The following is a 26,434-nucleotide window of genomic DNA, read 5'->3' on the forward strand; positions in this document are numbered from 1 at the left end:
CTGGCTCACTTAACACTATTATTGTCCCCATTGTCCTGATGGGCAAACTGAGGCTCAGAGAGGCCAGAAACACGCTCAAGGTGACACAGCAAGTGAATGGCAAACCCAGGATTCATTTTCCCTTAACAGGGAAAACCTCTGCCTTTGTTTGACCCCAGAAAAGCTACTTCCAACCCCGTTGCCCTTTAGAAAGGCAAGGGATGCCTTTGGGAGGAGTTAACACTGCCACCTCAGCTGGAGCCACTGGCTAAATAGGTGGGAAAATAGACCCAGCCTTCAAGGCCTGGCTGAATTGGGCCTCCCAGAATCCCTCAGGCAAAGCCTCGATCCTCGCTGAACTACCTGCTGTGTGACCTCAGGCAGGTCATTTGACCTCTCTGTGCCTCCATTTCCTCTTCTGTAAAATGGGGATAATAACAGTACCACCTCACTGGGTGAGGGCTGAGTTAAGACAGACAAACTGCTTAGAGCAATGGGTGGCAGAGAGGAAGCACCCAAAGTGTGTCTGGTAAATGCAGTGTCAGTGGACATGCCCTGGGTTCCCCATGTCCAGCCTGTGTCCTGGGAGCCCAGACCCTAGGAAGCTCCTCCTGAGTGGGAGAGTCAAAGCAAAGTGTAGAACGCTCGCACGTCCCTGTGGTCAAAGAGTGGGACAGAGGGAAGGACCCGAAGTGAGGGCCAGAGGGGGTTCAGGGCTTTGTGGGGAGAGGGTCAGGGCAGGCTTCCCTGGAACCCAGCCTTGAAGGAACTGCAGGGGAGTGAGTGCAAAGGCCAGAGGGTCGCAAAGAAGGTGGGCGACCTGGAGGAAGGGGAGGGGGAGGGGCCCTCAGGCATGGAGGGGGAAGCCGGGGGAAGCGGGGGCAGGCCCGGTGGGAGTAGGCCATGGGGGCAAGGCAGGTCTGGGAGCTGTGGCCGCAGCATTAGTCAGGTAGAAAAGGGTGGGACCACCTAGGTCAGAGGGAAGGGACCCAAGAGTTGGACAGCCAGAGAAGGAGGAGGAACTCCAGTTAGGGGCAGCGTTTGGGTAACATGAGAAATGACTAAAAATCCATGGGGTCTGGCAGCCAGGAGGGCGCTGGGAACCTGGGCAGGCGGCATACACTCGGGGGCCAGGTGCCAGGCTGCAGGAGGCTGGGGGTGAGTGGAGGGGGGGCCCCAAAGCGGGGGGGGCTGGAGTGCCTGTGCCCCTTCCTTTGGCTAGAAAGGGGAGCAGCAGAAAAAGGTGGTAAGGGAGAGGACAGGAGGTGGGGATGGGGGAGAGGTGCCCATACAGGGCAGAGGGAGGAGGGAGTGGGCAGGAGTTCCTTCGCTGACTCACTGGCCTCTGCAGACCCATCCTAGGTCAGCCAAGCGGGCACATCCCCTCCAGGGCCCCCACTTGTTTTCTGAAGATGCTAGCACACCCAGACCTGAGCTGCCGCCAGCATTCCAGGCATCAGAGACCATCGGAGTGGGGGTGGCGGCAGCTGGGGGCAGGATGAAGCCCAGAAAAGCACTCTTGACTCAAAGCCAGGCTCCGTCCGGGGACACATGAGGATGAAATCACACAGACGGGAGAGCACAGGGCGGGTGCTGCGCACACACGAGCGATGACGGGGTCAACCTGCCAGGGCACAGCGGACACTCACCTCTCGAAGGTGAAGCGCACGGCCACCAGGGCCAGAGCCAGGGGCAGGGCCATCAGCATGTCCCGGGGGTGGGCGTAGACCAGGCCATCGCGGTCCTCCAGTACAGCCCATGAGTTGTTGGGTGGTAGCCAGAACCTCTCCTGCCATAGCCACTCATTCAGGCTGGACCACATACTGTGGACACAGGGTCCAGTTAATGGAGAACTCTGCACACAGGACAGGTAGAGTGGGAGGGCCCAGCACCTCGCCCTCACACCCCCCAGCGCCTAGCAACCTGAAGTTCATTAGAGCCAGTGTTAAGGACAGACTTGGGCTGGGTGTCCTCAGGCAAATGACCTGACCTCTCTGAATCTCAAGTTCATCTGTAAAATAGGGACAGTAATACCCACCTCTCAGCCCAGCCTGCTACGGCTCACGAAGTGCTTAGCCCAGTGCTTACTGACCCTTAAATATAGCTCATGACAGGAGTTATTATTCTGTACTCTACAGACAAGAGAACGTTGGCCAGAATCAAGGGAGTGGCCGATCAGGGTCACGAACTTGAGTTCTCAAAATGTCCGGGAAGGTTTTCTGCCACTGTGGGAAGATGCCTCTGATACAGCCCAAAGACGAGGGATTTAAGGAAATCCACAATTCTCTCCCTGGCCGACCGTCCGCACACGGACTCCCCCTGAGGTGTGAATGTCGGCTCTCTCGCTCGCTATCCCACGAGCCCGGCTGCAGCTGGGCGAGACAGCCTACTGCGTGATCGAGCTTGCTGCCAGATACTGAAGCAGTGGCCGAGGTGGGCCAACTTTCCACCAAGAGCTGCTGGGGAGCTGCAGTGGGGCCCAGCTGTCCTGAGGAGCCCACATAGCTTCTCCTGTTCCCAAGATTTAAGACTAAGTGCCCCAACCCACCCCAACTGGTGCCCACTTGCAAAGTTTGTTCATTCATTTGTTTGTCCATCCATTCACCCACCCACCCACTGTCCATCTGCTCATCTGTTCATCAGTCCAGCTATTCATCTGTTCATCCATCAGCCATACCGTCTGCTTGCCCACCTGTACACCCACCCAGTCAGCCAGCCAGCCAGGCTGCCATCCACCCACCCACCTACCTGTCCATCTTCCCATCCATCCATCCGCCTATCCATCCATCCATCTACCTGTCTGTCCATCCATCCATCCACCCACCCACTGTCCATCTACTCATCCATCCATCCACCTGTTCATCTGCTCATCCAGCCAGCCATCTGCCTGCCCACCTGTACATCTGTGCGTACAGCCATCTGTCCATCCATCTGTTCATCCACCCACCCATCCACTCACCCATCCATCCATCCACGAGATATCCTCTGAGTGGCTTGTCCATGCCAGCCTGGGGCTGGATGTTGGGGACACAAGCCGGGAACAAAGCAGACACATTCCTGTCACCATGAAGCTCACAGCCCAGCAGGGGGAGGCAACCAATACACAAGTAAACGGATTCATAAATAAATAACACAGTGCGATGGGCCTGGTAGAAAAGAAACAGGGTGGTGCGATGTATCAAGGAAGGCCTGAGCTAGGTCTCAGCTCATACACCCTCTGAGCTGAGACCTAGAGGTGAGGAGGGCCTGGGTTTGTGCAGAAGAAGGTAGTGGTGCTGCAAAGGGGGCTGGGAGGGGCTTTGCAGAGAAATGAGCAGCAGGTGCAAAGGCCCTGAGGCAGGACTGAGTAAAACTGAGTGTTGGAGCACCAGTGAGGATTCCTGTGTGTCTGGAGCAGAGTGAGCAAGGGGAGAGCGGGGGGAGGGGACGGGGCAGGTCATGCAGGACCTGTGGAATTTGGATGATCTCCTCCAACATTTTATGATGAAAAATTTCAAACCCACAGAAAAGGTGAATTTACAGTGAACATCTATATACCCACCACCAGACTCTCCCATTCACGTTTTGGTCTATTGCTTCATCACACAACTGCCCATGTATCCATCCATCCCTCTATCCACCCACCAGTGCATTTCTCGGTGCATTTCAAAATAAGCAGCTGGGGTGGGGGGAGGGATAAATAAGGAGTTTAGGATTAAAATATACACACTATTATATACAAAATAGATAATCAACAAGGACCTACTGTATAGCACAGGGAACTACACTCAATATCTTGTAATAACGTATAATGGAAAAGAATCTAAAAAATAAATATATATATGTGTACATATATAACTGAATCACTTTGCTGTACACCTGAAACTAACACAACATTGTACACCAACTATATTTCAAGAAAAAAAATTTTAAAAGCAGCAGACATCAAGTCACATCACCCCTAAATATTTTCAGCGGGCAGATCATTAACGAGAGCTCGATATTGACGAATGTGTTTTTTTTTTTCAAGGTAAAATTTACTAGAGCAAAATGCATTCATGTTAACTGTACAGTTGCTGAGTTTTGACAAATACACGCACCTGTGTAAACCAACCTCCGGCCACAAACACTCCCATCCCTCCACAAGGTTCTCTCTTGGGCCCCTTCCCAGTCAGCCTCCATCTCTACTGTCCAAAGGTAACGTCTGCTCCCGTTTTTTTTTCCATCAGGGATTACTTTTGTCTGTTCCAGAACTTCATATAAATGGAATCACAAACCCCGTCTTTGTGTCTAGCTTCTTTCACTTGTGTAATATTTTCGAGATTCATCCCTATTGTTCCAAGATCAGTAGCTTCCTTCTTTTTTAAAAAAAAAAAATTTATTTATTTGGCTGCGCCGGGTCTTAGTTGCGGCATGCAGGCTTCTCTCTGGTTGTGGCGTGTGGGCTCTAGAGCGCACACGCTGGGGCTCAGTAGTTGTGGCATGCGGGTTTAGTTGCCCTGCAGCATGTGGGATCTTAGTTCCCCGACCAGGGATCGAACCCGTGACCCCTGCATTGGAAGGTGGATTCTTAACCACTGGACCGCCAGGGAAGTCCCGAGCTTCTTTTTTTCTTATTCCCTGATCTTTGGTACCAAATGAATATACCACGATTGGTTATCACTTGCTTGTTGCTGGGTGTTTGGGATGCATTCAGCGTCGGGGAATTATGAGCAAAGCTGTTCAGAGCATTCACACCCGAGTCTTGTGTGAACAGAAGTTTTCCTGTCTCCTGGGTCCATCCGGAGGAGTGGAATTGCTGGGTCATTCTGCATGTTTTCCTTCATAAGCAACTGTGCTCTGGGGCGGCTGTACCATTTTACACTCCATTTTGTGCAGTCTGGGAGTTCTATGGCCCGGGTTTTTATTTTAGGTGAGATGGCAAGCGGGGGGGTGGGTGGGTTGGTTGCCATACAGGAAGTGGCCTTGGAGGCCAGAATGGGGGCCCACCGAGATAATCCAAGATCGTTCCCCCCATCTCAAGGTCAGCCGATTAGCAACCTTAATTCCATCTGCAACCTCACTTTCCCTTTGCCACGTTAGGTAGCGTATCCACAGGTTCCAGGATTAGGATGTGGACACCATTAAGGGTGCATTATTATTGAGAAAATTCACTGAGTTGTGCATCTATGTTCTGGGCCCTTTCTCTGTGCAGATTAAAATGTCTGCCTTGGGGCTTCCCTGGTGGCGCAGTGGTTGAGAATCTGCCTGCTAATGCAGGGGACACGGGTTCGAGCCCTGGTCTGGGAGGATCCCACATGCCGCGGAGCAGCTAGGCCCGTGAGCCACAACTACTGAGCCTGCGCGTCTGGAGCCTGTGCTCCGCAACGTGAGAGGCCGCAACAGTGAGAGGCCCGCGCACTGCGATGAAGAGCGGCCCCCGCTTGCCACAACTAGAGAAAGCCCTCGCACAGAAACGAAGACCCAACACAGCAAAAATAAATTAATTAATTAATAAACTCCTATCCCTCAAAAAAAAAAATGTTTGCCTTGAAAAAGTCTATGATTCTGCTAAAATATGACACAAATGAACTCATCTATGAAACAGACTCACAGACATAGAGAACAGGCTTGTGGTTGCCAAGGGGAGGCGGGGTGGGGAAGGGATGGAGTGGGAGTTTGGGGTTAGCAGATACAAACTATTACATATAGAATGGATAAACAACAAGGTGCTACTGTATAGCACAGGGAACTATATTCAATGTCCTGTGATAAACCATAATGGAAGAGAATAAGAAAAAGAATGTGTGTGTATATATATATAACTGGATCACTTTGCTGTACAGCAGAAATTGACACAACATTGTAAAGCAACTATACTTCAATAAAATACGTAAAAAAAAAAAAGTCGATGATTCTGATTTCAATTCCGACAGGTGGGTTTTTTCCCCCACATCACCTCTGACACCAGCTATGTATCCTACAATTCAACTCAACTCTGACGCCATCTACCTGGAGATACACCGGTTGAGGGCTCAGTCGCACAAGGCTGTACCCATCCCACTTCAGACGCCAAGATTCTGACCAACTGGCCATAGATGGAGGTCCCCACGAGCCCTCCTTGGTTTGATTAATTTTCTACAGCAGCTCACAGGACACAAACAGTTTACTTCCTAGATGACCGATTTATTATAAAAGGATATATAACTCAGGAATAGTCAGATGGAAAGAATCATAGGGCAAGGTATGGGGAAGGGGGCGGAGCTCCCACGCCCTCCCCAGATGCACTAGTCCCTGCACGTCTCCACAAATCTCGCGTTCATCAACCTGGAAGCTTTCCGAACCCCCATCCTTAAGGGTTTTTATGGTGGCTTCATTACGTAGTCGCAGTAATTAAATCCTTGGCCACTGGAGGTCCAGGGGTGGGAATGAAAGTTCCAACCCCTTCATCAAGAGGTTGGTTCCCCTGGCAACCAGTCCCATCCTTAGGTGACCTGAGTGGGGGGCTTTCCAAAAGTCTCCTCATTAACATAACAAAAGGCACCTTTATTCCTCTTATCACTTAGGAAATTCTCAGGGTTTTAAAAGCTCTGTGCCAGGAACCGAGGAAGGCCAAATAGCTACTTCTCATTATAAATCACAATATCACCAGTCAAATACAGAAAAAGAAACATTCTCAAGAGTCTGAGGAACTGGGTGAACCAGGATGGTGAATGGATTTGGGGGCAGGAGGTGGGTTTGGTGTTGGACAAGACAAGTGGGGGGGATGTGTCAATGAAAAAATATTGCCTGCTATATCAGTAAGCAAAGGATGTTGCAGGCAACAAGCCACATTACAGCTGCTGTCCCCCTTCCCCCCGTGGTGAGTCCTGAGGGAACTCAGGATGGAAGCAGGATGCCTGCCATCTAGCTACACCCACCCACGACAGCGCACCCCGAGGAGACTCAGGATGAGAAAGCACAGATTACTGGCCCAGACAGCTGAGGTGCATATCAAAGAAATGAATTCAGTAAGCCCAGATTCTTGCATCTTCCCATACAGAGAAAAGCCCAGAATTCCTTAACTTGAGCTATCTGGTTTTCTTTTAATCAACAGTAATCTTCTGATGTTCTGACTACCTGGTCTTTGTTGCAAAAACCCCTGTATATATCCGGGCTCCTCCCTTACCTCTTTGGAGCAGTTCCCTAGAGCTACTGAGTGGCCTTCTTCAGGGCTATAGTCCCCAGTAAAGACGCAACAAAACGTAAACTCACAGCGCTCCTGTTGTGCATTTTTCTTTAAGACAGGTGTGTGGGGACTTCCCTGGTGGTCCAGTGGTAAAGAATCCGCCTTCCAATGCAGGGGATGCGGGTCTGATCCCTGGTCAGGGAACTAAGATTCCCACATGGCACGGGGCAACTAAGCCCGTGTGCCACAACTACTGAGCTTGGGCGCCTCAACGAGAGAGCCCACGAGCCGCAAACTACAAAGCCCACGCGCTCTGGAGCCCACACGCCACAACTAGAGAGAAGCGCGCACGCCACAAGAGCGCTTGGGCCGCAATGAAAAGATCCCGCGTGCCTCAACGAAGATCCCGTGTGTCGCAACTAAGACCTGACACAGCCAAAAAAAATAAAGAAAAAAAAAGAAGATTATATCATCTGCAAATAGATAGTTTAAAAAAATGTTAAAAAAAAAAAAAAAAGACAGGCGTGTGACAGTGGCTAGTTTAGACCCACAAGGCTCAGGAGGCCCAGACAGAATAGACAGTTGGACAGGTGGATGGGGGAACTTCTGCCCAGGTGGTTGATCTCTCTAAAAAGAGATAAATTAGGAGTTTGGGATTAACACATACACACTACCATGTATAAAATGATAAACAACAAGGACCTACTGTATAGCACAGGGAACTATACTCAGTATCTTCTAATAACCTATAATGGAAAAGAATCTGAAAAAAAATATATATATATACACACACACACACGCACACACAAACACACACATAACTGAATCACTGTGCTGTACACCTGAAACTAACACAACATTGTAAATTGACTATATTTCAATTTTTTAAAAATGGTTTAAAAAAAAAAGAAACCAACTTCACTAACAGGCAAATTTCGCTTGATCCCATGCACCCACTGGGGCATAACTGCACACACCCAGCCCGTAATTCCTGGCCTCACTCTCTACAGCCTCCTAGCAGGAGCCACACCCACCACAGGGCATCTATAGCCTTCTCCTGAGGGGCCCTCCCACCCATCTGAAGACCTCCAGCCAGCTAGAGATATAAGTGGGCAGTGCAGATGCCCAGTGCAGATATAAGTGGGCTGGGCATCCTGGGAAGGCCCCCAGCCAGCTAGAGCTGGAGCCAGAACCCAGGGGTCCAAGCCCCCAGCCCCATGTTCTTCCCCCCACCCAAGATCGGGTCCCACAGCCATGGTGCTAGCATGTCATGATGAGCTTTGGGGACAAGTGAGAACACACAAGAGCGATGGCATCTCGTAATCCCAGGCCTCTGCCCATGTCCCCAGCCTCAAAAGCCCACTATTCACTGTTTGACACACTCTGATACAATCACACACACTGTATGATTTCACACACCCCAGCCTTTACAAATACTGTCCTCTGCCTAGAATGCCCATCTAATATTTATTGTCCCATGCTGGATGCTGAGGACATAAAATGGTGGGGAAAGCTGGCAAGGTCTCAGCCCTCATGTCTGTCTGGCAAACTCCTATGCATCCTTCAAAACCCAATTCAGTTGCCACTTCCTCCTGGAGGCACCTCCCGATTGCCCCTACTTCAGATCCAGTTAAAGCACCCTCTGCCAGCTCTGCCTCATTCACTGTGACATTGGAAGCTGGCCAGGCAGTCTTTTTGGTGGGGGGGAGGGTGGAAAAGGAAGGAAGCATGACCAGCCTCAAACCCCAGTCCCCTCAGCTGAAGCAGGCATCGTTCTTTCTGGTCCTCAAGTCAGAAGGGCAAAACAGAAATGCACTTTCCAAACCTGCGAGCCTTCCAAGGGGGCTTCAGACTGACACAACCTAACTGCAGAGGTCTTGGCCTTGGACCTCCTACCCTTTCTGTAACATGTGTCTGTCTGTTTGCCCACCCCCTTTACCCTCTTGATAAAGAAGAGACTCTGAGGTTTGAGAAGTCACCCATTTCCTTGCATTGTGGTCGAGCAGGCCAGTGAGCCTGCATGTGGAACACATGGGCAGTGTCTGGCACACAGAAGGGGCTCAGGTACAGCTGTAACCAGGCATCCATGACCAGCAAGGTTCAAACTTCTCTTCCACTCCTGCCCCTGACAGATGCCCTCCTCCCGACGGACAGGCAGAAACGAGGGTCAGGGAGGCACTCCTCCTCAACTTTCATTTTTCCTCTTTTGGACCCCGGCTCCTCTGCTCATTCCCTGTGACACTCTGCCTTCTTGGGCCTCAGCTGCCCCATCTGAAAAATGGGTACAGCCAGATCTTCTGCTTTACTGCACCGTTGTGGGGGCTCAGGAAGCTAAGCAGTTTGTAAATGCTCCATGCTGCTGTTGCAGTGGATTTGATTCCCGCAATTTACCCATCATTGACCTTGTCATTGACCTTGCCACTCAGTGTTTCAGTTCCCTCATCTGTAAAATGGGAATAACAATGCCCCCTGCCTCCACACGGAAGGGATTGGGAATAATGCCTGGGGTGGAGCGAGCACTAAGTATAACACAGTTACTATGAGCAGTAGAGAGGAGGGGGCAATGGGGAGCAGTCTGGAAAGGAGGGTGCTGGTCTGCGCAGGTTCCCAGTGGTTCTTCCCGGACACACACCCCACCGCCCCTCCCCCAACGCCCACCCCGGCCTCTGCAGCCTTTCCTTAAAGCTGTAGCGAATGAATGAGCCCGCGCTGGCTCACCCAGGGCTGCTGAGGAGTCACTTGGAGAATCGCCAAATGGGTGGCCACTCTAGCCTAACCAGCCTGAGGCTTCCTCCTCCTCACCGCACCCTGCCCCCTCTCCCCAGCCGGGTCTCCCAGCCCCGCTGCTTCTTAAAGGCACTTTGGTCCCACTCCCAGCCCTGCCCCTGCCACCTGGGAGCCAGGCTCTGATAATCCTTCTTAGTGGCTAAAAATATCCCCAGATTGGGGAAGAGAGAGAGAGAGAGAGCGAGAGAGCGCAGGGCTTTGTGCTGACACGTGGAGGGGGCAATGAGCACAGGATCCCTGTCGTTCCCCTGGACCCCCAAAGGCCCCAGCACTGCCCAGCACAGCAGGGCTGTGCACAAAGGTTGGTTTTATTTTAAATCTAGCTGGAAGTGTAGGACTTGCCCGGGTTGTGAAAGAAGGAAATCAATTCATATGCCAGATGTCTGGGTTGCCCAGGGAAGAACAGACACACACATACACACTCACCCGGCCCCTGCAGCCTCGCCTGCTGCCCGGGGTCACCTGACTCCTTCGGCTGGAGGCCCAGGCAGGGAACACATGATGGACTAAGTGGGGGTTATTTGTAGATAACCACAGCCGCCCCTGCACTGGGCCCTGGCTCCTCCGCTCTGGCCTCTCTGAGCAGGGTCCCTGCGGGGTGCTAATGACCAGAGATGCAGCCACTCCAGGAGAAACCACCTTCAAGGACCCTAAGGAGGGCCCCAAGTCCAGGGCTCTGCCTCGACTCAGCCCCTCATATTTAGACACACTCCTGCCCTCCACACTCTGGCCCTGTTAGTATCCCCACCCCCCCCCAACCTCCCCCACACTAGCTCAGTTTACTGTAATGGCTGCTTGGTGGGATTCCAATTCACCAAGCTCATTCCTGCTTCAGGGCCTTTGCATGTGCTGTCCTCCCGCGCAACCTCTGTCTCATCATTCACATCCCAGTTCAGTATTACCTCCTCAGGAAGCCTTCTCAGATCACTACCAAAGAAGCCACCATATTATACCACCTTCTTACCCTATTTCGTTGCTTCAGCCCCCTCCCCCCACTGGATCTGTTTTCTTATTCACTTGTTTGTCTGCCTCATCCCAAGACATAAGCCTCACGAAGGCAAGAATGTTGTTTAGTCACTGCTGTATCCTCAGGGCCCAGGACGATGGTAAGTACCAACTAAATGTTTGCTAAGTGGATGAAGAAGCAGGTAGAACAGACACATGGACAGGTGGGTGCATGGGAGGACTCTGGCTCAGGTGGTCAAACTTTGTAGGAAAAGAAACCACCTGCTTTATTGGGCAAGGTTAGCTTGATCCCCATGGTGTAGGTCCACTGCCTCCTTGTTTCAGAACTGGGAAGCCAGAGGCTCAAAGCAAGGAGCAGCTGGACGCAGGTCACGCAGCCAACAAGGGAGTGAGTCGGAGCTAGAAGCTCTCCAGGGTGGGGAGGGAGTTGCTCTGCCCACCAGTGAGCTCAGGGCTCACAGGCCTGTCTCTGCCGATCAAGGTTTCCCAGGGAACAAGGTCCTACACCACCACCACCACCCCTAAGCTGTCCCAGAGCCTTTTCAGGGCCCCAGAAGCTCACACAGGATTGAACTTTGCTTTCTTAACACCTATACCACCCCCCAACCCTGTCCCAGGCAGACTAAGGGGTCTGGGTGAGCCAGGCCATGTCCCCCAGAATCCGCAGCCCACTGGCCACCCCTCCTCACCACAGTCTACACCGCCACCCCTTGGTGATGCAGCCCCCTACTGCCCCCCAGTAAAGCAACCAACAATGGGGCCATGAGGGTTGCTTTGCAGCTGCCTGGGGGCTGACAGTGGGGTCCCCGACCTCCTGGAATCTGCTCCCTCCCTCCTATAACTCCTGCACTACCCCACACCCAGGTGCTAGGGTTCCCAAGAGCATCCCCCAGCAGTCCAGGCCTTTACATAGGTGGTGCCTTTTTCAGGAAGTGCCCACACCCCCTTCACTGGGCCAGTGAAGACCTGGGTCAGATTCAATTCCCTCCTTAAGAGGCCTTTTCTACCCCTCCCACCCTAAGGAAGCAGAGCTCCCTCCCTAGCCCTGCCCCACCCCACCCTAGGTCTTTTTTCAAAGCTTCTGTTCAGCCCTGGCTGGCCCCAGGGAGCTTAGAGAGCTGAGTCTCTCCCACTACCAGACAGGGAGGGTCAGACCAGGAAGAGATCTCCGGAGTCCCCAGCATCACCTAGTGTGCGTGTGTGTTGGGGGTTCGGTCAGGGAGGTTTCAAGAAGGACTGAGGGAGGAGAGGGGAGCAGGTCTCTGGAAGTTTGAGGAGGGAAATGAGCAGGCCCAGCCCCAGAGGCAAGCCGGGGTGAGGCAGCAGGATCTGATAGGTTACCTGCACGGGACTGGGAGGGATAAAGCGTACAGATGGGAGTGTAAGGGGAGCTTGGGCTATTACACTTGAAAAAAAAAAAGAACAAAAACAAAACCAACACGACTTTATCGAACGGCATGCAGAAACCATGCATGTCTAAAGTGTGTGATTCAATGCATTTGACATATGTACCTACTGGTGGAAATCATCACCTCAATCAAGATAATGAACATATATATCCATCACTCCCCCATATTTCCTTATGTCCCTTTGGAGTTCCTCCCTCTCTCCCTTCCAGTGAGAGCTGGAAGCAACCTGGATGTCCAATGCTGGGGAGCAGAAACCTCAGGATTCCATACTATGAAATATTACATAAGTGTTTAAAAGAAGGAGAAGATAGGGCTTCCCTGGTGGCGCAGTGGTTGAGAGTCCGCCTGCCGATGCAGGGGACGCGGGTTCGTGCCCCGGTCCAGGAAGATCCCACATGCTGCGGAGCGGCTGGGCCCGTGAGCCATGGCTGCTGAGCCTGCGTGTCCGGAGCCTGTGCTCCGCAACGGGAGAGGCCACGACAGTGAGAGGCCCGCGTACCGCAAAAAAAAAAAAAAAAAAAAGCAGAAATTATAAAAATGCACCAAATGGGGATTCTAAAACATACAATATTTGAAGTAAAAAATTCACCATGGACTCAGCCATGAAAAAGAATGAAATTTGCAACAACATGGATGGACTTGGAGGGTATTAATGCTCAGTGAAGTAAGTCACACAAAGACAAATGCTCTATGATATCACTTATATGTGAAACCTAGAAAACAAAATAAGCTAGTGAATATAACACAAAAGAAACAGACTCACAGATACAGAGAACAAACTAGTGGTTACCAGTGGGGAGAGGGAAGGGGGAAGGGGCAAGACAGGCGTAGGGTATTAATAGGTACAAACTACTATATATAAAATAAATAAGCTACAAGGATATATTGTACAACACAGGGAACATAGCCAATATTTTATAATAAGAATAAATGGAGTATAACCTTTAAAAATTGGGAATCACTATGTTGTACACCTTAAATATACGATATTGTACATCAACTATACCTTAAAAATATATATAAATAAAATGCAATATACATGGTGCAAGGGGAAAAAGAAGAAGGAAGCATTATTTATCCAGAGAAAAAGGAAAAAACATTGTTTCCCACTGTGGGGTTGATAGTTGATTGGAGATTGTAGAAGACAGAGCTAACTAGTTTGGAGAGAGATAAAAGAAAATACCAAACAGAAGAGAGAAGAAAAAGGGGCTCAGAGGGGGCACTTCCGGCTGGCAAGCAGCCCCCACATTCCCGGCTCACCATTTATGAAACTAATTCCCAGTCAAGGTCAGCCCCCAAGATGCTGCTGCTACCCACCTTCCAGGGTGGAGGGAACTGTGGGCTCCAGGTTGCACTCTGACGGCATCCCACCTCTGCCCAAACTGGTCTAACACCTGCCCTACTTCTCCCACCAGCTGGCTGCTGGGCCCCTCTGCTGCCCCCAGATGACAGCATTCATGGAGGCGGTCTCAGGTAGAATGAAGTAGGAGCAAAAGCCAAACTGCTTCCTGGGACAGCAGGCCTCGTTCACACCCATAGCAGCGACTGCTCAACACACTGGTGTTGGTACCACCCCAGGTGTTGCCAAAGACGCTAGATCCAGGAAGGCGCCGCGCCAACTGCCCCAATCGCCCACCTCCCTGCGCTCCAGGGGAGATGCGGTTACTGTCCCCATGGCACGGATGAACTGACTTATCATCCCAGGGTCACACGGTTGGTAAACGGCCAGGCTGCACGTGAACTTAGCTCAATACCACCCAGCGTTCTAGATGAACACGGGCTCACGGAACCTCAGCCCAGCAGCGGCAGCCTACGCATTCTTGGAAAACGGGACCTGCTGCCTTTATGCCTGTGATTCTCCCCATCTCTGCTTCGCTACTTTGGACTTTGCCTGGGTCGCCGGTGACCGCCCCCGGCCCAGGCCAATCCCAGTGGTCAACTCTCTGTCCGTGGATTCCTGACCTCCTAGTAGTATATCTGCCCCCCTGTCTGGCTCTCCTAACAACCGTGGCAGCCTGCCTAACCTAACGCAAGATGTTTTTCTTCTCCTTTGGCCCTAAATGATGCCAGTCCTGTACCCTCTCATACCAGCTTTTCTCCCTGGGAAATCTCACCCACCCGGAAGCCACAATCGGTGTGCCTGTGCTTTGGTTTTCCAGATTCCTGCAGCTGCCAGCTTTCTCCCCTGATGCCAAACCGGCTAACCCAACACCGCCTGGCTACGCTTCGCCCAGACGTATCGCACTCAAGTTATCCTCCACCCTGAGCACGCTTCTTGGCTAAGATCCCACCATGCACCCAGTCTTTGGGCACAGGAATCTGGGAGTCATCCCAATCCCTCCTCACCACCCCCCATCACCCTGGACACTCAGCTACTCACCAGGTCCCACAATTGCATCCACCTCCCCATAACAATCAAGCGAGTCCCCCCTTCTCTGCTCGATTCCCGCCGACGAGGCCCCGTCTCTCATCTCAATCGTTGTGGCCACCTCTGCCCTGGTCTCTCTGCCTCCGGGTTTTGCCCAGGCTGCCTCCCTCCATCCACATCTCCTTCCCCGAAAGAGAAAGCCAGCGTTGGAGAGGGCGCGGAGAAAAGGGAACCCTCCTACGCTGTCGGTGGGCATGTGAATTGGTGCAGCCACTATGGAGAACAGGTAGGGAGGTTCCTCAAAAAACTAAACATAGAGCTGCCATATGACCCAGCAATCCCACTCCTGGGCATTTATCTGGACAAAACTATAATTCAAAAAGATACATGCACCCCTCTGTTCATAGCAGCACTATTCACAATAGCCAAGACATGGAAGCAACCTAAGTGTCCATCGACAGATGAATGGATAAAGAAGATGCCGTACATATATACAATGGAATATTACTCAGCCATAAAAAAGAATGAAACACTGCCATTTGCAGCAACGTGGATGGCCCTTAGATTATCACACTAAGTGAAGTCAGACAAAGACAAATATTTTATGATATCACTTATGTGTGGAATCTAACAAAAATGATACAGATGAAACTTATTTACAAAACAGAAACAGACACACGCATAGAAAACAAATTTAGTTACCAAAGGGGGAAGGGGTGGGGGGAGGTATAAATCAGGAGTTTGAACTTAGCAGATACAAACTACTATATGTAGATAAACAACAAAGACCTACTGTATAGCACAGGAAACTATATTCAATATCTTGCAATAAACTATAATGGAAAAAAAAAAAAAAGAGAAAGAGAAAGCCAGCTTCTCAGCATCACGTGCAGACAGTGGCCATAAAACAAACACGAGGAAAAGAAGATGACATTCGGTCCTGGCTGGTACTGAACTCTGGTGAGCCTGCCAGCCCAGGTCTGAGCCCTCCTTGTTCAAGGGAAAGTTGACAAGTGCCTGTCACCTGAGCCTTAAAGACACAGGGGCAGCAATGGGAGCCTTGGGCCTCGATGTCCACAGAAGGGGGTGATTCTCCTGTGAACAACCCCGGCACGTGGGCCGTCCTTGGGATTTCAGATTAGCGAAGTTCTGCCCCAAGAGGTCACCAGTGGCTGGCGTCTGAGAGGTGATGGGGGCTGGGAAGCACGGCTGGGCAGGGGTGTCTTCAGGGGGTGGGGCTAGAGCATGTTGGGGTGGGCAGCCTGATCTGGGAACTACTGGCTTGGGCAGGAATTTGGGGACACACAGCCCAGGGGTGGGACAGGACCAGAAGATCTTTTTGGGCAAATTCTGCATGGGGGACTCGGAGAAGGCATCATTTTAGAAGGAAGAGTGGTGAGGATGGATGGGGAGAGGGCGTGGCCTCAAGAGCTGGGAGCCCCAGTACCCCCTGACTTGACATACAGCTGAACAGGGGCCTGCAGACCTGTCAGGGTCCCAGAGGACAGAGGCTAACCGTGAACTTCAGAGTAAGCCAGCCTGGGAGGATCTGCTCCTGGCGGGTGGCCTCAGGCTAGCAGCGCCTTCACTGAAGGATTTATCACCCCAGTGCCTGCCTGCCCACCTAGGTAGGGTGGGGAGCCAAGCAGGGCACGTGTGAGATGGCTCATCAGGGGTGGCGCAGGGAAAGGTTCCCAGGGGGAGTCTGTCCGTGGGCCCTTTAAGAACCAGGGGTGTTAAAAAAAAAAAAAAGAACCAGGGGTGTTTGTGTAACTGGAGACTAAGCACTTCCTCTTTCCCATCCATCACTCTCTCAGCAACCCCACACAGGCTCACTCTACAGGCCTGTCCCTCCCCAGCCCTGGAGAGGGGGCCCACATGGGGGGCACCCCTCCGTCTGCGCCTGGCACTCATCACCAAGGTCTTTGTGATCTGGCCCTGCCCACGCCCCCTCTACCCTGCTGACCTCCTGCAGCTACCAGACTCCCTGGTTCTCAGCCTAGTGTCCATGGCCTGATTCCCAGGGTCTGTTCACATCTCAGAAACATCGCTGTAATGCAGTACCCAGATGCCTAATTTTTTCTTTTTTTTTTTTTTGGCCATGCTGCTCAGCTTGCAGGATCGAAGTTCCCCGACCAGGGATCGAACCCAGGCCCTCGGGAGTGAAAGTGTGGAGTCCCAACCACCGGACCGGCAGGGAACTGCCAATGCAATAGCTTTTGTCTAGGCTGTTTCCTCCACCTGGATCACTATTCACCTTCCCCTAACCTTTCAAGTAAGCAGCTTGCCTGTCACTGCTTCCAGGAAGTCTTCCAGGACTGCCAGGCTGGGTCAGAGAGCCTGTGGTCCCTCTGTTTGGCCCAGGTTATTCTGCATTGTAACTGCCCAGGGATGTGTCTGTCTCCCCAGTGGAGAGAGGGATCTGGAGGGGAGGCAATCAACAAATTCCACTTCCTGTGGGTGTCCACCACCAGCTCCAACTCAGGCCTCGAGCTCAAAAATTACCTCCTCAGGGCAGCCAAGTTAAATCAGCATGGGTAAGGCAGTGGAGAATGTCTAGGCAAAATACAAACAAATGCTGGTAACATTTACAAAGGGGAGTGATCAGAGAATATTTCAGTAATCAGAGAGAGACAGCTAGCCTCTGTTTCTCTGTAAAGAACTACTCTGAATGAAAGCCATGGCTGCAGTGATGGTTTCTAAATATTCTGTGACCAATCTCCAGGTAATGTATGAGCAAGCCTTGTATGCAAATGCCTCATGTCCTTTTTATTTTTTTTATACATTTATTTATTTTATTTATTTGCTTTTGGCTGAGTTGGGTCTTCGCTGCTGCTCGCGGGCTTTCTCTAGCTGCAGCGAGTGGGGGCTACTCTTCATTGTGGTGTGCGGGCTTCTCGTTGCGGTGGCTTCTCTTGTTGCGGAGCACGGGCTCTAGGCACGTGGGCTTCAGTAGTTGTGGCTCGTGGGCTCTAGAGCGCAGGCTCAGTAGTTGTGGCGCACGGGCTCAGTTGCTCCGCGGCATGTGGGATCTTCCCGGACCAGGGCTCGAACCCATGTCCCCTGCACTGGCCACCACTGTGCCACCAAGGAAGCCGTCTCGTGTCCTTTTTAGACTTCCCAAGGTCCGAAGTCATGACTTTTCAGCGAATTCCAAAATTTCAGTTGGTTCATCTCAGAGTCCTGGCTGAATGCTGTCATAGGTTGAAACAGGTTGAAAGAGGCAACCATCTGCAGCCTATTTGGCTAGCAGAAGTCACCGCAAGCATCTGCCTAATTCTTTCAACTCAAGCACCGAGACTTTCATGCTGTACCCCTGGAAAAGATCCTGAAAATCCTTAACCCTCAGAGTCAACTTCACCGAAGCCAGGACCCACAACTCAGGTTTGCTCCCTGGGCTCTTCATACAGGCTCTGAGGTCAAATAAATGCATCCTATTCCATAAACTGCAACATGTCTATAGAGTCACGTGAATTTGGTTGTATAAAAAAGGCGACCATTTCAGAATTCAGAGTCACTACTTTGCCAGTGAGAAGAACAACGTTAGAGGAAGCAGACACCTGAGGGACAGCCTGATACCTCCTCCAAGAACTGCCTTAAAATCTGTGGCCCAGGGACTTGCCTGGTGGTGCAGTGGTTAAGAATCTGCCTGCCCATGCAGTGTACATGGGTTCGAGCCCTGGTCCGGGAAGATCCCACGTGCCACGGAGCAACTAAGCCCGCGAGCCACAACTACTGAGCCCGTGTGCCACAGCTACTGAAGCCCGTGCGCTTAGAGCCCGTGCTCCACAACAAGAGAAGCCACCGCAAGAAGAAGCCCACGCACGGCAACAAAGAGTAGCCCCCGCTCACCACAACTAGAGAAAGCCTGCGCGCAGCAACAAAGACCCAAGCAACCAAAAATAAATAAATAAATTTATTTATTTTAAAAAAAAAAGAGAGATGAGGGAAGAGGCCGTGGGGACAGAGCATTCTAAGAAGCGGGAACAGCCTGTGCAAAGGCCCTGAGGCAGGACCAAGCCTGGTTGATTCAAGGCATAGAAGACGAGGCCCCTGGGGCTGGAACAGAGCGGGGAGGGAAGAGAGGTGAGGCAGGGAGGTGACAACCTTATATTTAGACCTGCCCTAGCCAACAGCTCAGACGGAGAAATGACACCCAGAGGCTGACACTTCCAGAGCTCGTCCTGCTTGCTCTCCCCTCCTGTCACTGCCCTTGTCCCCTGCCATCTCCCGATAGGTTAGCCTTGATCCAGCTGTGGCCCCATCACTCCTGCCAGGATCACGGTCAGAGCTGAGCCAAGAGGACTTCCCTGGCAAGTCCAGTGGTTAAGACTCGGCGCTCCCAAAGCAGGGGGCACGGGTTCGATCCCTGGTTGGGGAACTAAGATCCCGCATGCCGTGGGCAGCCCAGACTAAAAAAAAAAAAAATGCTGAGCCAGGGCCAAAGGGAGGTGCCCTTAGGTGCACCCATCCCCAATTTGGAGGGGGTCGGGGAACGGTCCAGGCCACAGCGTCTGGGCTCCACAGAACCACTGATCTAGGTGCCGGCACCCAAGTGTCCGAATCCCCTCTGTGAAGCCTTTGAAACTGGAGGGGTTTGGTGCATACCTGGATGGGGGGTGGGTGGGAAGGGTGAGCAGGCCCAGGTGACCAGGTCCTTGTCCACGGGCGTGGGGGGTGGGATGAGGAGGGATGCTGAGTCTTTTCTCCTACACCTGGAAGGGGAGTGACAGCAGGCTGGTGGAGGGGGCCATCCTCAAAACACACCTGCTCTGGTTTCTGCTGCTCATCTTCAAGGCCCAGCCAGGCCCCTGCCTACCATCTCCGGTCACCTCCCTGAGAACATCCTGCCCCAACACCCAGCTCTGGGCTCTGCACCTCCTCCGCCTCCCTGGCCCCCTTCTCTGTCTCCATCAGCACCCTCTCCCTGGCTACTTCCTTCCATTCCCTCCAGCCCCTCCAGGGATTCTCCCAGGTCAGCTGAACCCCCCGCCACGTGCAGGAGGAAGGGGAGAAGCTTTGCCCACCAGGAAAGGGCTGACCTCCTCTTCCTTCCTCCTGCCAGCCTCCTCCGCCTTCAGGGTGCACTGACCACTCCACACAGGGGACAACACACCAAAGCAACACCCCTGCAAACTGCACAGCAGTGGGGCCCAACAACCTTGCACCCCTCAAGCAAGGGCCCAACCAGGGTCTGCAATTGTTGGATTGAGGGGCCCTGAGGACCCTCAGTCTCTTCATCTGCCCCTCTCCTCACTCTCCCCATGGCTCACTCTGCTCCAGCCACAGTGGCCACTCGGCTATACCTCCAACATGCCAGGCCAGGTCGTGCCTCAGGACCCTTGCACATGCTAGTCCCTCTGCCTGAAATGTTCTTCCTCCAGATGTCCACCTGGCTGGCTCCTTCTCATCCTTCAGGTTTCTTCCCTCTCCCGGCTGCCCCCCTCCCAGAACGTCAGCTCCATCCATGAGGTGGGGGGTGGGGGAGGGCGGCAGGGAAGCTTCATTTTGTTCACTGCTAGTTCCCAGTGCCTCCCAGCACAGGTGCTTCAGAAGTACGTGCTGAATGAATCAATGACAGGGTGGGAGGGAGCTGGGGCCAAGCACAGGGTAGTGGGGGGGATCCTCAGGGGGTTGCTGGCAGGGGCCTGACCCCTCCTTGGATACAGTCATGGAGCCCTGAAGCAAAATATGGTTTGGGGAGCCTAGGAGGAAGCGGGGAGAGAGGTGAGATCCTGCTGGTTCAGTGTGGAGAACTGGTGTGACAGGATCATATTAACAAAGGTACAAAAGCCAGATTGACGGAGGAGAAAGGCCTCCTCTGTGTCAATCTGGTCAGAGCCAGGCTGGGTCTGAGGGGCCGATTCACGGATAGCAAAAAGAAGCCCAGTCTGAATGGCTTGGGCATTGGGGAAGGAACGGCAACCAAATAAGGGAGTAAGACCCCTGCCATGGGGAGAAATTATTCAAGCAGGGGATTCAGAGACTGATCTCATCTTCCACTTTGAAGCCCTTGCTCCCTTGGCTTCTGGTTTGCCACCCACTCCTGGTTTCTTTCCTTCCACCCTCTCTCCAATCCATCCCACCAGGGTGGGGATGTCTCCCAAGCTCTAGCGCCCCCCCCCCCCCCGCAACCTGGTCTCCACCTGGGTGTCTAGCGGCATCACAATTTCCAGATGCTGGGAAATAGACTGCTGACTTGCGCCTGAACCTGCTTACCCATCAGTGGCTATTCCATGCCCACTCCATCCTCAACTTCAAGTCTATCCAGGATGCACCCACTTCTCTCATCCACACCTCCACCTGGTCCAGCCTCGTCAGGGTCTGGACCAGTGCAGTCACTCCCATGCCGAGTTCCTGGCTCCTGCCTGCAGCTCCTCCCATGCATGCTGTGGTGCTTCCCCTCCACATCTTTGTTCACTGGTCTCTCTCCCCATGAACTCTTAAAAATCCTTAGTAACCTGGCAGATGGTCACCTCCTACAAGAAGGCTTCCCCCACCCTTCCAGAGGCTGAATCAGGTCACTTCTCGGGGCTCCCCCTGCTTCCACCCGGGCATCCCCTCTGCTTTCACAGGTGCTTATTACCAGCCGGACACCTCTCAGGTGATGACTGCTATTATTCCCATGTTATAGGTAAAGAAATTGAACCAGGAGGTGAAGTCACTAGCCTGAGAGCACTACATTCAACCGGCAGGACAAGGTCAGAGGCAGCTTCCAGACAGCCGGAAAGGGGAAACCCTGTGGTACCCAGATAAGAGAGGAGCGTGCCCCCTGGTGCCTGCTTTCCTGTGGGCATCCCAGGGGTGGTGGGAGGAGTGAGCCCTAGCCAGCTCCCCACGGCCAGCTACACTCATCCCAGCGGCTCCTGTGCCCAGTGACCATATCACACCAGGCGCTCGGCCAACTGAACACTTTACACGCCTAACTCACTCAGTCTGCAGACTGTGGGTTCTGGAGGTGGACGCCCTTATGCCTTCCTCCCATTTCTCAGAGCAGGAAATGGAGGCTCACCGGGCCCAGAACTCCCACCAGTGCTGCAGCCCTCCTCCATCCCCCGAGGCGTAAGGCTGGCCCTGGGATTGGCCAAGTCCTTTCCTATTTCAAAGCCGAGACTTCCATTGATCAGAACAACACTCCCAGATACAGGTACTATTGACCCATTTTATAGATGGGAAAACTGAAGTCCAAAAAACTTTCTCTGGGGCCCCAAGGCCAATTCAATGACCAAGGCTCCCAGCTGGGAGTAGGTGAGCTGGGAGGGCAGGCAAGGAAGGTCCCAACTGCCTCCTCCCTGCAGCCTGGCTGGGCCTACAGGGACCCAGCTGCGCTGAGTGAGGCTCTGGGCACTCCCACCACTGTCAACTTTATTCACAGCAGCTCCTTCTGGAAGGGGGCTGAGTTGAGGCTAGGGACTTGGGGTGGGGTCGGGGGGCTTCAAAGACAACCCTACCCTCCAGAATTTCTATTTCAGGTGGCCCCATACAACAGATCCAGGTTGCCCCCTTGCACTCAGTCACGTTGGACTTGGCCTGGGTTCAGAGTCAGGTCCTCAGGCACCTTCCCCCTCAGGTGGTATCTCACAGGTTTTGGAAATCGGACTCAGTCACAACAGCTTCACACCCTCAGATGTGTTTCTCCCTCAGTTTTCCTATCCTTCCACACTCCCAGCTGCCGGTGCCAGAAATCTCTTCCATGCACTTTCCTTCCTGCCCCACTTCTGAGCAGGCAGGGAATACAGGCAGTGTTCTTCTGACAAAAAGAACCCAAATTCACCCACTTTCCATCCCCCTCTTCCTGTCCGGTCCAAACCAGCAGCCTCCTCCAGGGTTTCCTCCGGTCTCTTTTGGCCACAGCAGCTGCTGGGTCTTCTTAAGACACAAGTGGATCCGGTCACTCACTTTGTTCTAAGCCTACGTGGTCATCACAGACTTGAGAACGGAATCCACATCCGCCTCTTATCTTTGTGGCCCCGGGGGCCAACCTCCTCTCATCTCGGATCCCCAGCAAACTGCACTTCAGCCACGCTGGCCTCTTTTCCGCTCAGCAAACACACCAGTCTGGGCCCTGCCTCAGAATCTTTTGCTGTTTTCTGGGCCTAAAAACCCCTCGCTGGCTGGTCCCCTCAGGCCCGGATGACACCTTCTCCGAGAATGCCTCCCTGACCCTAACCCATCTCGCAGATGTGTTGTCTTCCCCGCACTTAGCATGTCTGGAATGATCTGTGTCTGTTTCCGCGGGTCCCAGCCGTCTACGCGGCCGCGCTGCGGGCTCCGAGGCCACGGCCCCGGCTGCATCCCCAGACCTGGCACGTCGGTGGCACCCCTTAGGTATGGATTCTCTGGTGACGGACCGACAACCCCCGTCGCGGTCCTCGCGTTCACACATCCGGATTCCCCCGCGTCACCGTGCTAGGCTCGTCCCCACTCCGGCCCGCCCGTTACGCAGCCCCGTCCTCGGGCGCTCGCGGCGCCCGGGCCCTCGGGGGAGCTGGGCTCTATCGGGGAGGCGGCCCGGGCCTGGGACCAGATGGGAAGCCCCGAGAGGCCGTCCCGGGCGAGTTGATGGGGGACTGCATGCGTCTGGGGGCCGCCGCGGGCGCCATGGCCTTGGAGGCGGGGCCGGAGCTCTCCGCGAGAGTGGCGTTCCGGTCCGCGTTCGGGGCGCAGGGGGTTCGCTTACCTGGGGGCTCAGGCTGCCGGGAGCACCAGGGGCCGGCGGCGGGGCGGGAGAGAGCGCGCCTGGCGCAGATGCAGAGGAGAAGGAGACGCGTATCGCCCGCACGACGCAGCCGGACTCTGCTCCGGGCACCGCCTCGGCCGGGGGCGGGGAAGCAGGCTTTAGGGGAGCGCGGGGCGGGATCGGGGGCGGGGCCTGGAGGGCGGGGCCGGGGCGGGGACCGGTTGAGCCCAGCGGGGCGCGGGATCCTAACGGAGCTCGGCCTCTTCCGTGCGACTAGGCCGCTTCCTGGACCCCCTGCCTGCGCTACAGGGCCCCGCCTCCAGCCCCGCCCGGCCCCACCCCCGCAACCGAGGCGCGCCTTGGGGGAATCCAGCTGCAGGTTTCTTGCCTGTGCTTTATCTCTTGCCTTTGAACCTGGCACCATCCGCTGAGCTCTCTGGAGGAATCCAGCCGCAGGTTTCTTTCCTGTGCTTTATCTCTTGCCTTTGAACCTACCACCATCCGCTGAGCGCTCAGTCAGCCCCGGTTTCTCTTCCGTTCGCTGCAGGTCCTCCCCAGCCCCCTCCCGGGTCCCCTCTTCTGGCGCGGCTCTGATCCAACCGCGCATCTGCCAACACACCACGGACGCCCTGATCCGCCCGAGCGCACCGCTGGTCGTTGTGGCGGAGGCCCGGACTCAGCCCCAGGCCTCAGAGGCCACCCCCGGTGCCCCAAGTCTGGGGACCTGTCCCAGCTTTCAGGTCAAGCTGGTCCAATTCGTGGTTCATGGGTCCAACCTCAGAGTTGGGAACCCAAGGAACCACCCTGGGAGTTGGGAGGCGTGGAGGGCAGCTGGGCAAAGGGTGCGGTTCGGTGGGGGGGCAGGGGTCAGGCTGCAGAGCTGGGACGATAAGGCTGGGAGATAGGCTGGAGTGGGGGGTGGCGAAGCCCCAGGCTCCCTCTGGTCGGGGGGAACAGAAGGTGATTCCAGCGCACAGGGGCGGGGAGTCTGGGCGAGCCATGAACGCAGGACAATCCCGCATCAGGCAGAGGTGGTCTGTGAGCATCTGAGCAGCACCTAAGGGACTCGTGGTCCAGCTGTCGCCAGTTGAAGGGAACGGGGTTCCAGAGCCGCTGGCCAACCCCACGTCGTCTGGGCAAGTGGCTTCACCTTTGGACAATGTCTCTCCCTGAAGCAGACCCAGGGCAAGGTGGGGGAAGCCCGGGCTTTTTTTGGCTAGGCAAGTTGCTTCACATCTCTGAGATTTGATTTCCACACATAGAAAGGGGGAGGGCAGCAGAGACCTCTGCTGCAAGTGTGGATGAAGCTGTCCGTCTTGATCCAGTTTCCCAGTGTTTGCACTTGCTGTTCCCTCTGCTGGGCTATTCCTTCTCTTTTCAAATGTGTGCGTCCTTCTCGCTCAGCTGTCAGCCTGGCCCTCAGAACCCCTCTGTCCACATTCACCCTTTTATTTTCTTCCCGGCCCTCCAAGAGCTCCTTTGCACATAGGGAAAAGGCAGATGATAAAGCCTCTTTTCTCAGCGTTGTGACTAGGACTGTGGTATACGGCGCCTTGCACCTGGGGGTGCTCAGAACGTGGCAGCCATTTGGATTAATAGTGACACCAGAGACATGGCGGAATGCGGTGGTCCAGACCCCAGAGGAGAAGCAGGAGATTCCTGGAGATGTGGAGGGGAGGCCCTCAATAGGGGATTTGGGTGGGCCGGGGTCAGGGAGAGATTTCAGGTGGGAGGTACTGCATGGGCAAAGGTGGGGAGGCTGGAGGAAGGGCTCAGCCTGGCAGGAAGAGATGCAGGCCGAACCTTCTGCAGATGGGCTGCTTCTGGGCTACTCTATGCCCTTCTGGCCCCACCCCCCAGCCCACTCCATCTGTGTGCATGGAGTGTTCAGGGCAGGCTTCCAGGAGAAGATGACATCTGTAACCTGAGAGATGAGTGGGTGGGGGATTTAGCTGAGTTAGGGTCCAACGGTGAGTCATGAGAGGACAGTAGGGCAGGACCAGTCACTAAAGGCCCTCCAGGGTTCTCTGGGGAGAGGCACAATCAGATTTAAAATGAGACGGCAGCAGGAGTGGCTGGGTTGTGGTCTGGGAGTTGCAGACAGGAGTGAAGGGAGGAACTCTGGAGGGATTAAGTGGTAAAATCGCCAGGGTTTGTGGGAATCAGAGGAGCCAGGGCCTGGTTGTGGGGAGTGGGGAGATGGAGCCATTTCTAAGCTGGTGAGTCCAATGTAGGGTGTCTGGGTGGTGGGAAGGGGGACCCTAGGGAGGCGGGGGAGCCCCTTGCATCCTCCTCCCCTCCACACCTTCATACCCTCTGTGCTTGAGTGTGGGACAGGAAAGTAGGACTGGGGAGGCTGATAAGCCCTGATCCAGGTAATAAGCTGAGGGCTTCTTTGTCCCTTCTGCACCCCCTAGTCAGATGGCTGGTCCCAAGCACGTTGGCCTTTTCCAGACCCCGGGGCCATCATGGCCAGGACTGGAGGCTGGACCCTGGACCTTGGACGATGGGCCCTGTGCTAGGTGGAATAATGATGCCCACACATCCTAACCCCTGGAACCTGTGAATATGTGACCTTACAAGGCAAAAGGCACTTTGCATGCGTGATTAAGTTAAAGGATCTGGAGATGGGGGGGGGAATGATCCAATGTCATCACAAGGGTCTTTATAAGAGAGAGGGAGGGGAGTCAGAGAAAGACAGATTGGAAGACGCTATACTGTTGATTTTGAACATGGCTGATGGGACCACGAGCCAATGGATGTAGGCAGCCTCTAGAAACCGGAAAAGTCCAGGAAACAGATTCTCACCAAGAGCTTCCAGAAGGAATCCAGCCCTGCTGACACCTTGATTTTAGCCCAGTGAGACCCATTTTTGTTCTGACCTCCAGAACTATCAGGTAAAATGTGTACTGTTTTAAGCCACCATGTTGTGATGATTTGTTACTGTAGCAATAGGAGACTCAGACAGAGCCCCAACCTCCCATCCAGAGACCTGCTTGCACTGTCAGACTCCCTCCTATCTTGACGCAGTTTCCAAATCAGCATCCTGAGGACCCATCCAGGTCAGACCCACAACCCTTGCTATGTGTCCCCATCACCCACTCCTTGGGACCCTTTGC

General features: G+C 53.8%; 1 protein-coding gene across 1 annotated transcript in view; it reads right to left on the reverse strand.

Moving 5' to 3' along the window:
- Positions 1 to 23,477, reverse strand: part of CERS4 (ceramide synthase 4) — a 30,343-nt gene extending 6,866 nt beyond the window's left edge. The window contains exons 1-2 of the mRNA XM_030879553.3: positions 23,316 to 23,477; positions 1,629 to 1,802 (exon numbers count right to left, since the gene is read on the reverse strand). Of these exons, the coding sequence (XP_030735413.1) occupies positions 1,629 to 1,801 (173 nt within the window). The 5' untranslated portion in view covers position 1,802; positions 23,316 to 23,477. The remainder of the gene's footprint in view (positions 1 to 1,628; positions 1,803 to 23,315) is intronic.
- Positions 23,478 to 26,434: the final 2,957 nt, after the last annotated feature.

The sequence above is a fragment of the Globicephala melas genome, chromosome 3 (assembly GCF_963455315.2).
Source record: "Globicephala melas chromosome 3, mGloMel1.2, whole genome shotgun sequence".
In the NCBI taxonomy this organism is placed as follows: Eukaryota; Metazoa; Chordata; class Mammalia; order Artiodactyla; family Delphinidae; genus Globicephala; species Globicephala melas.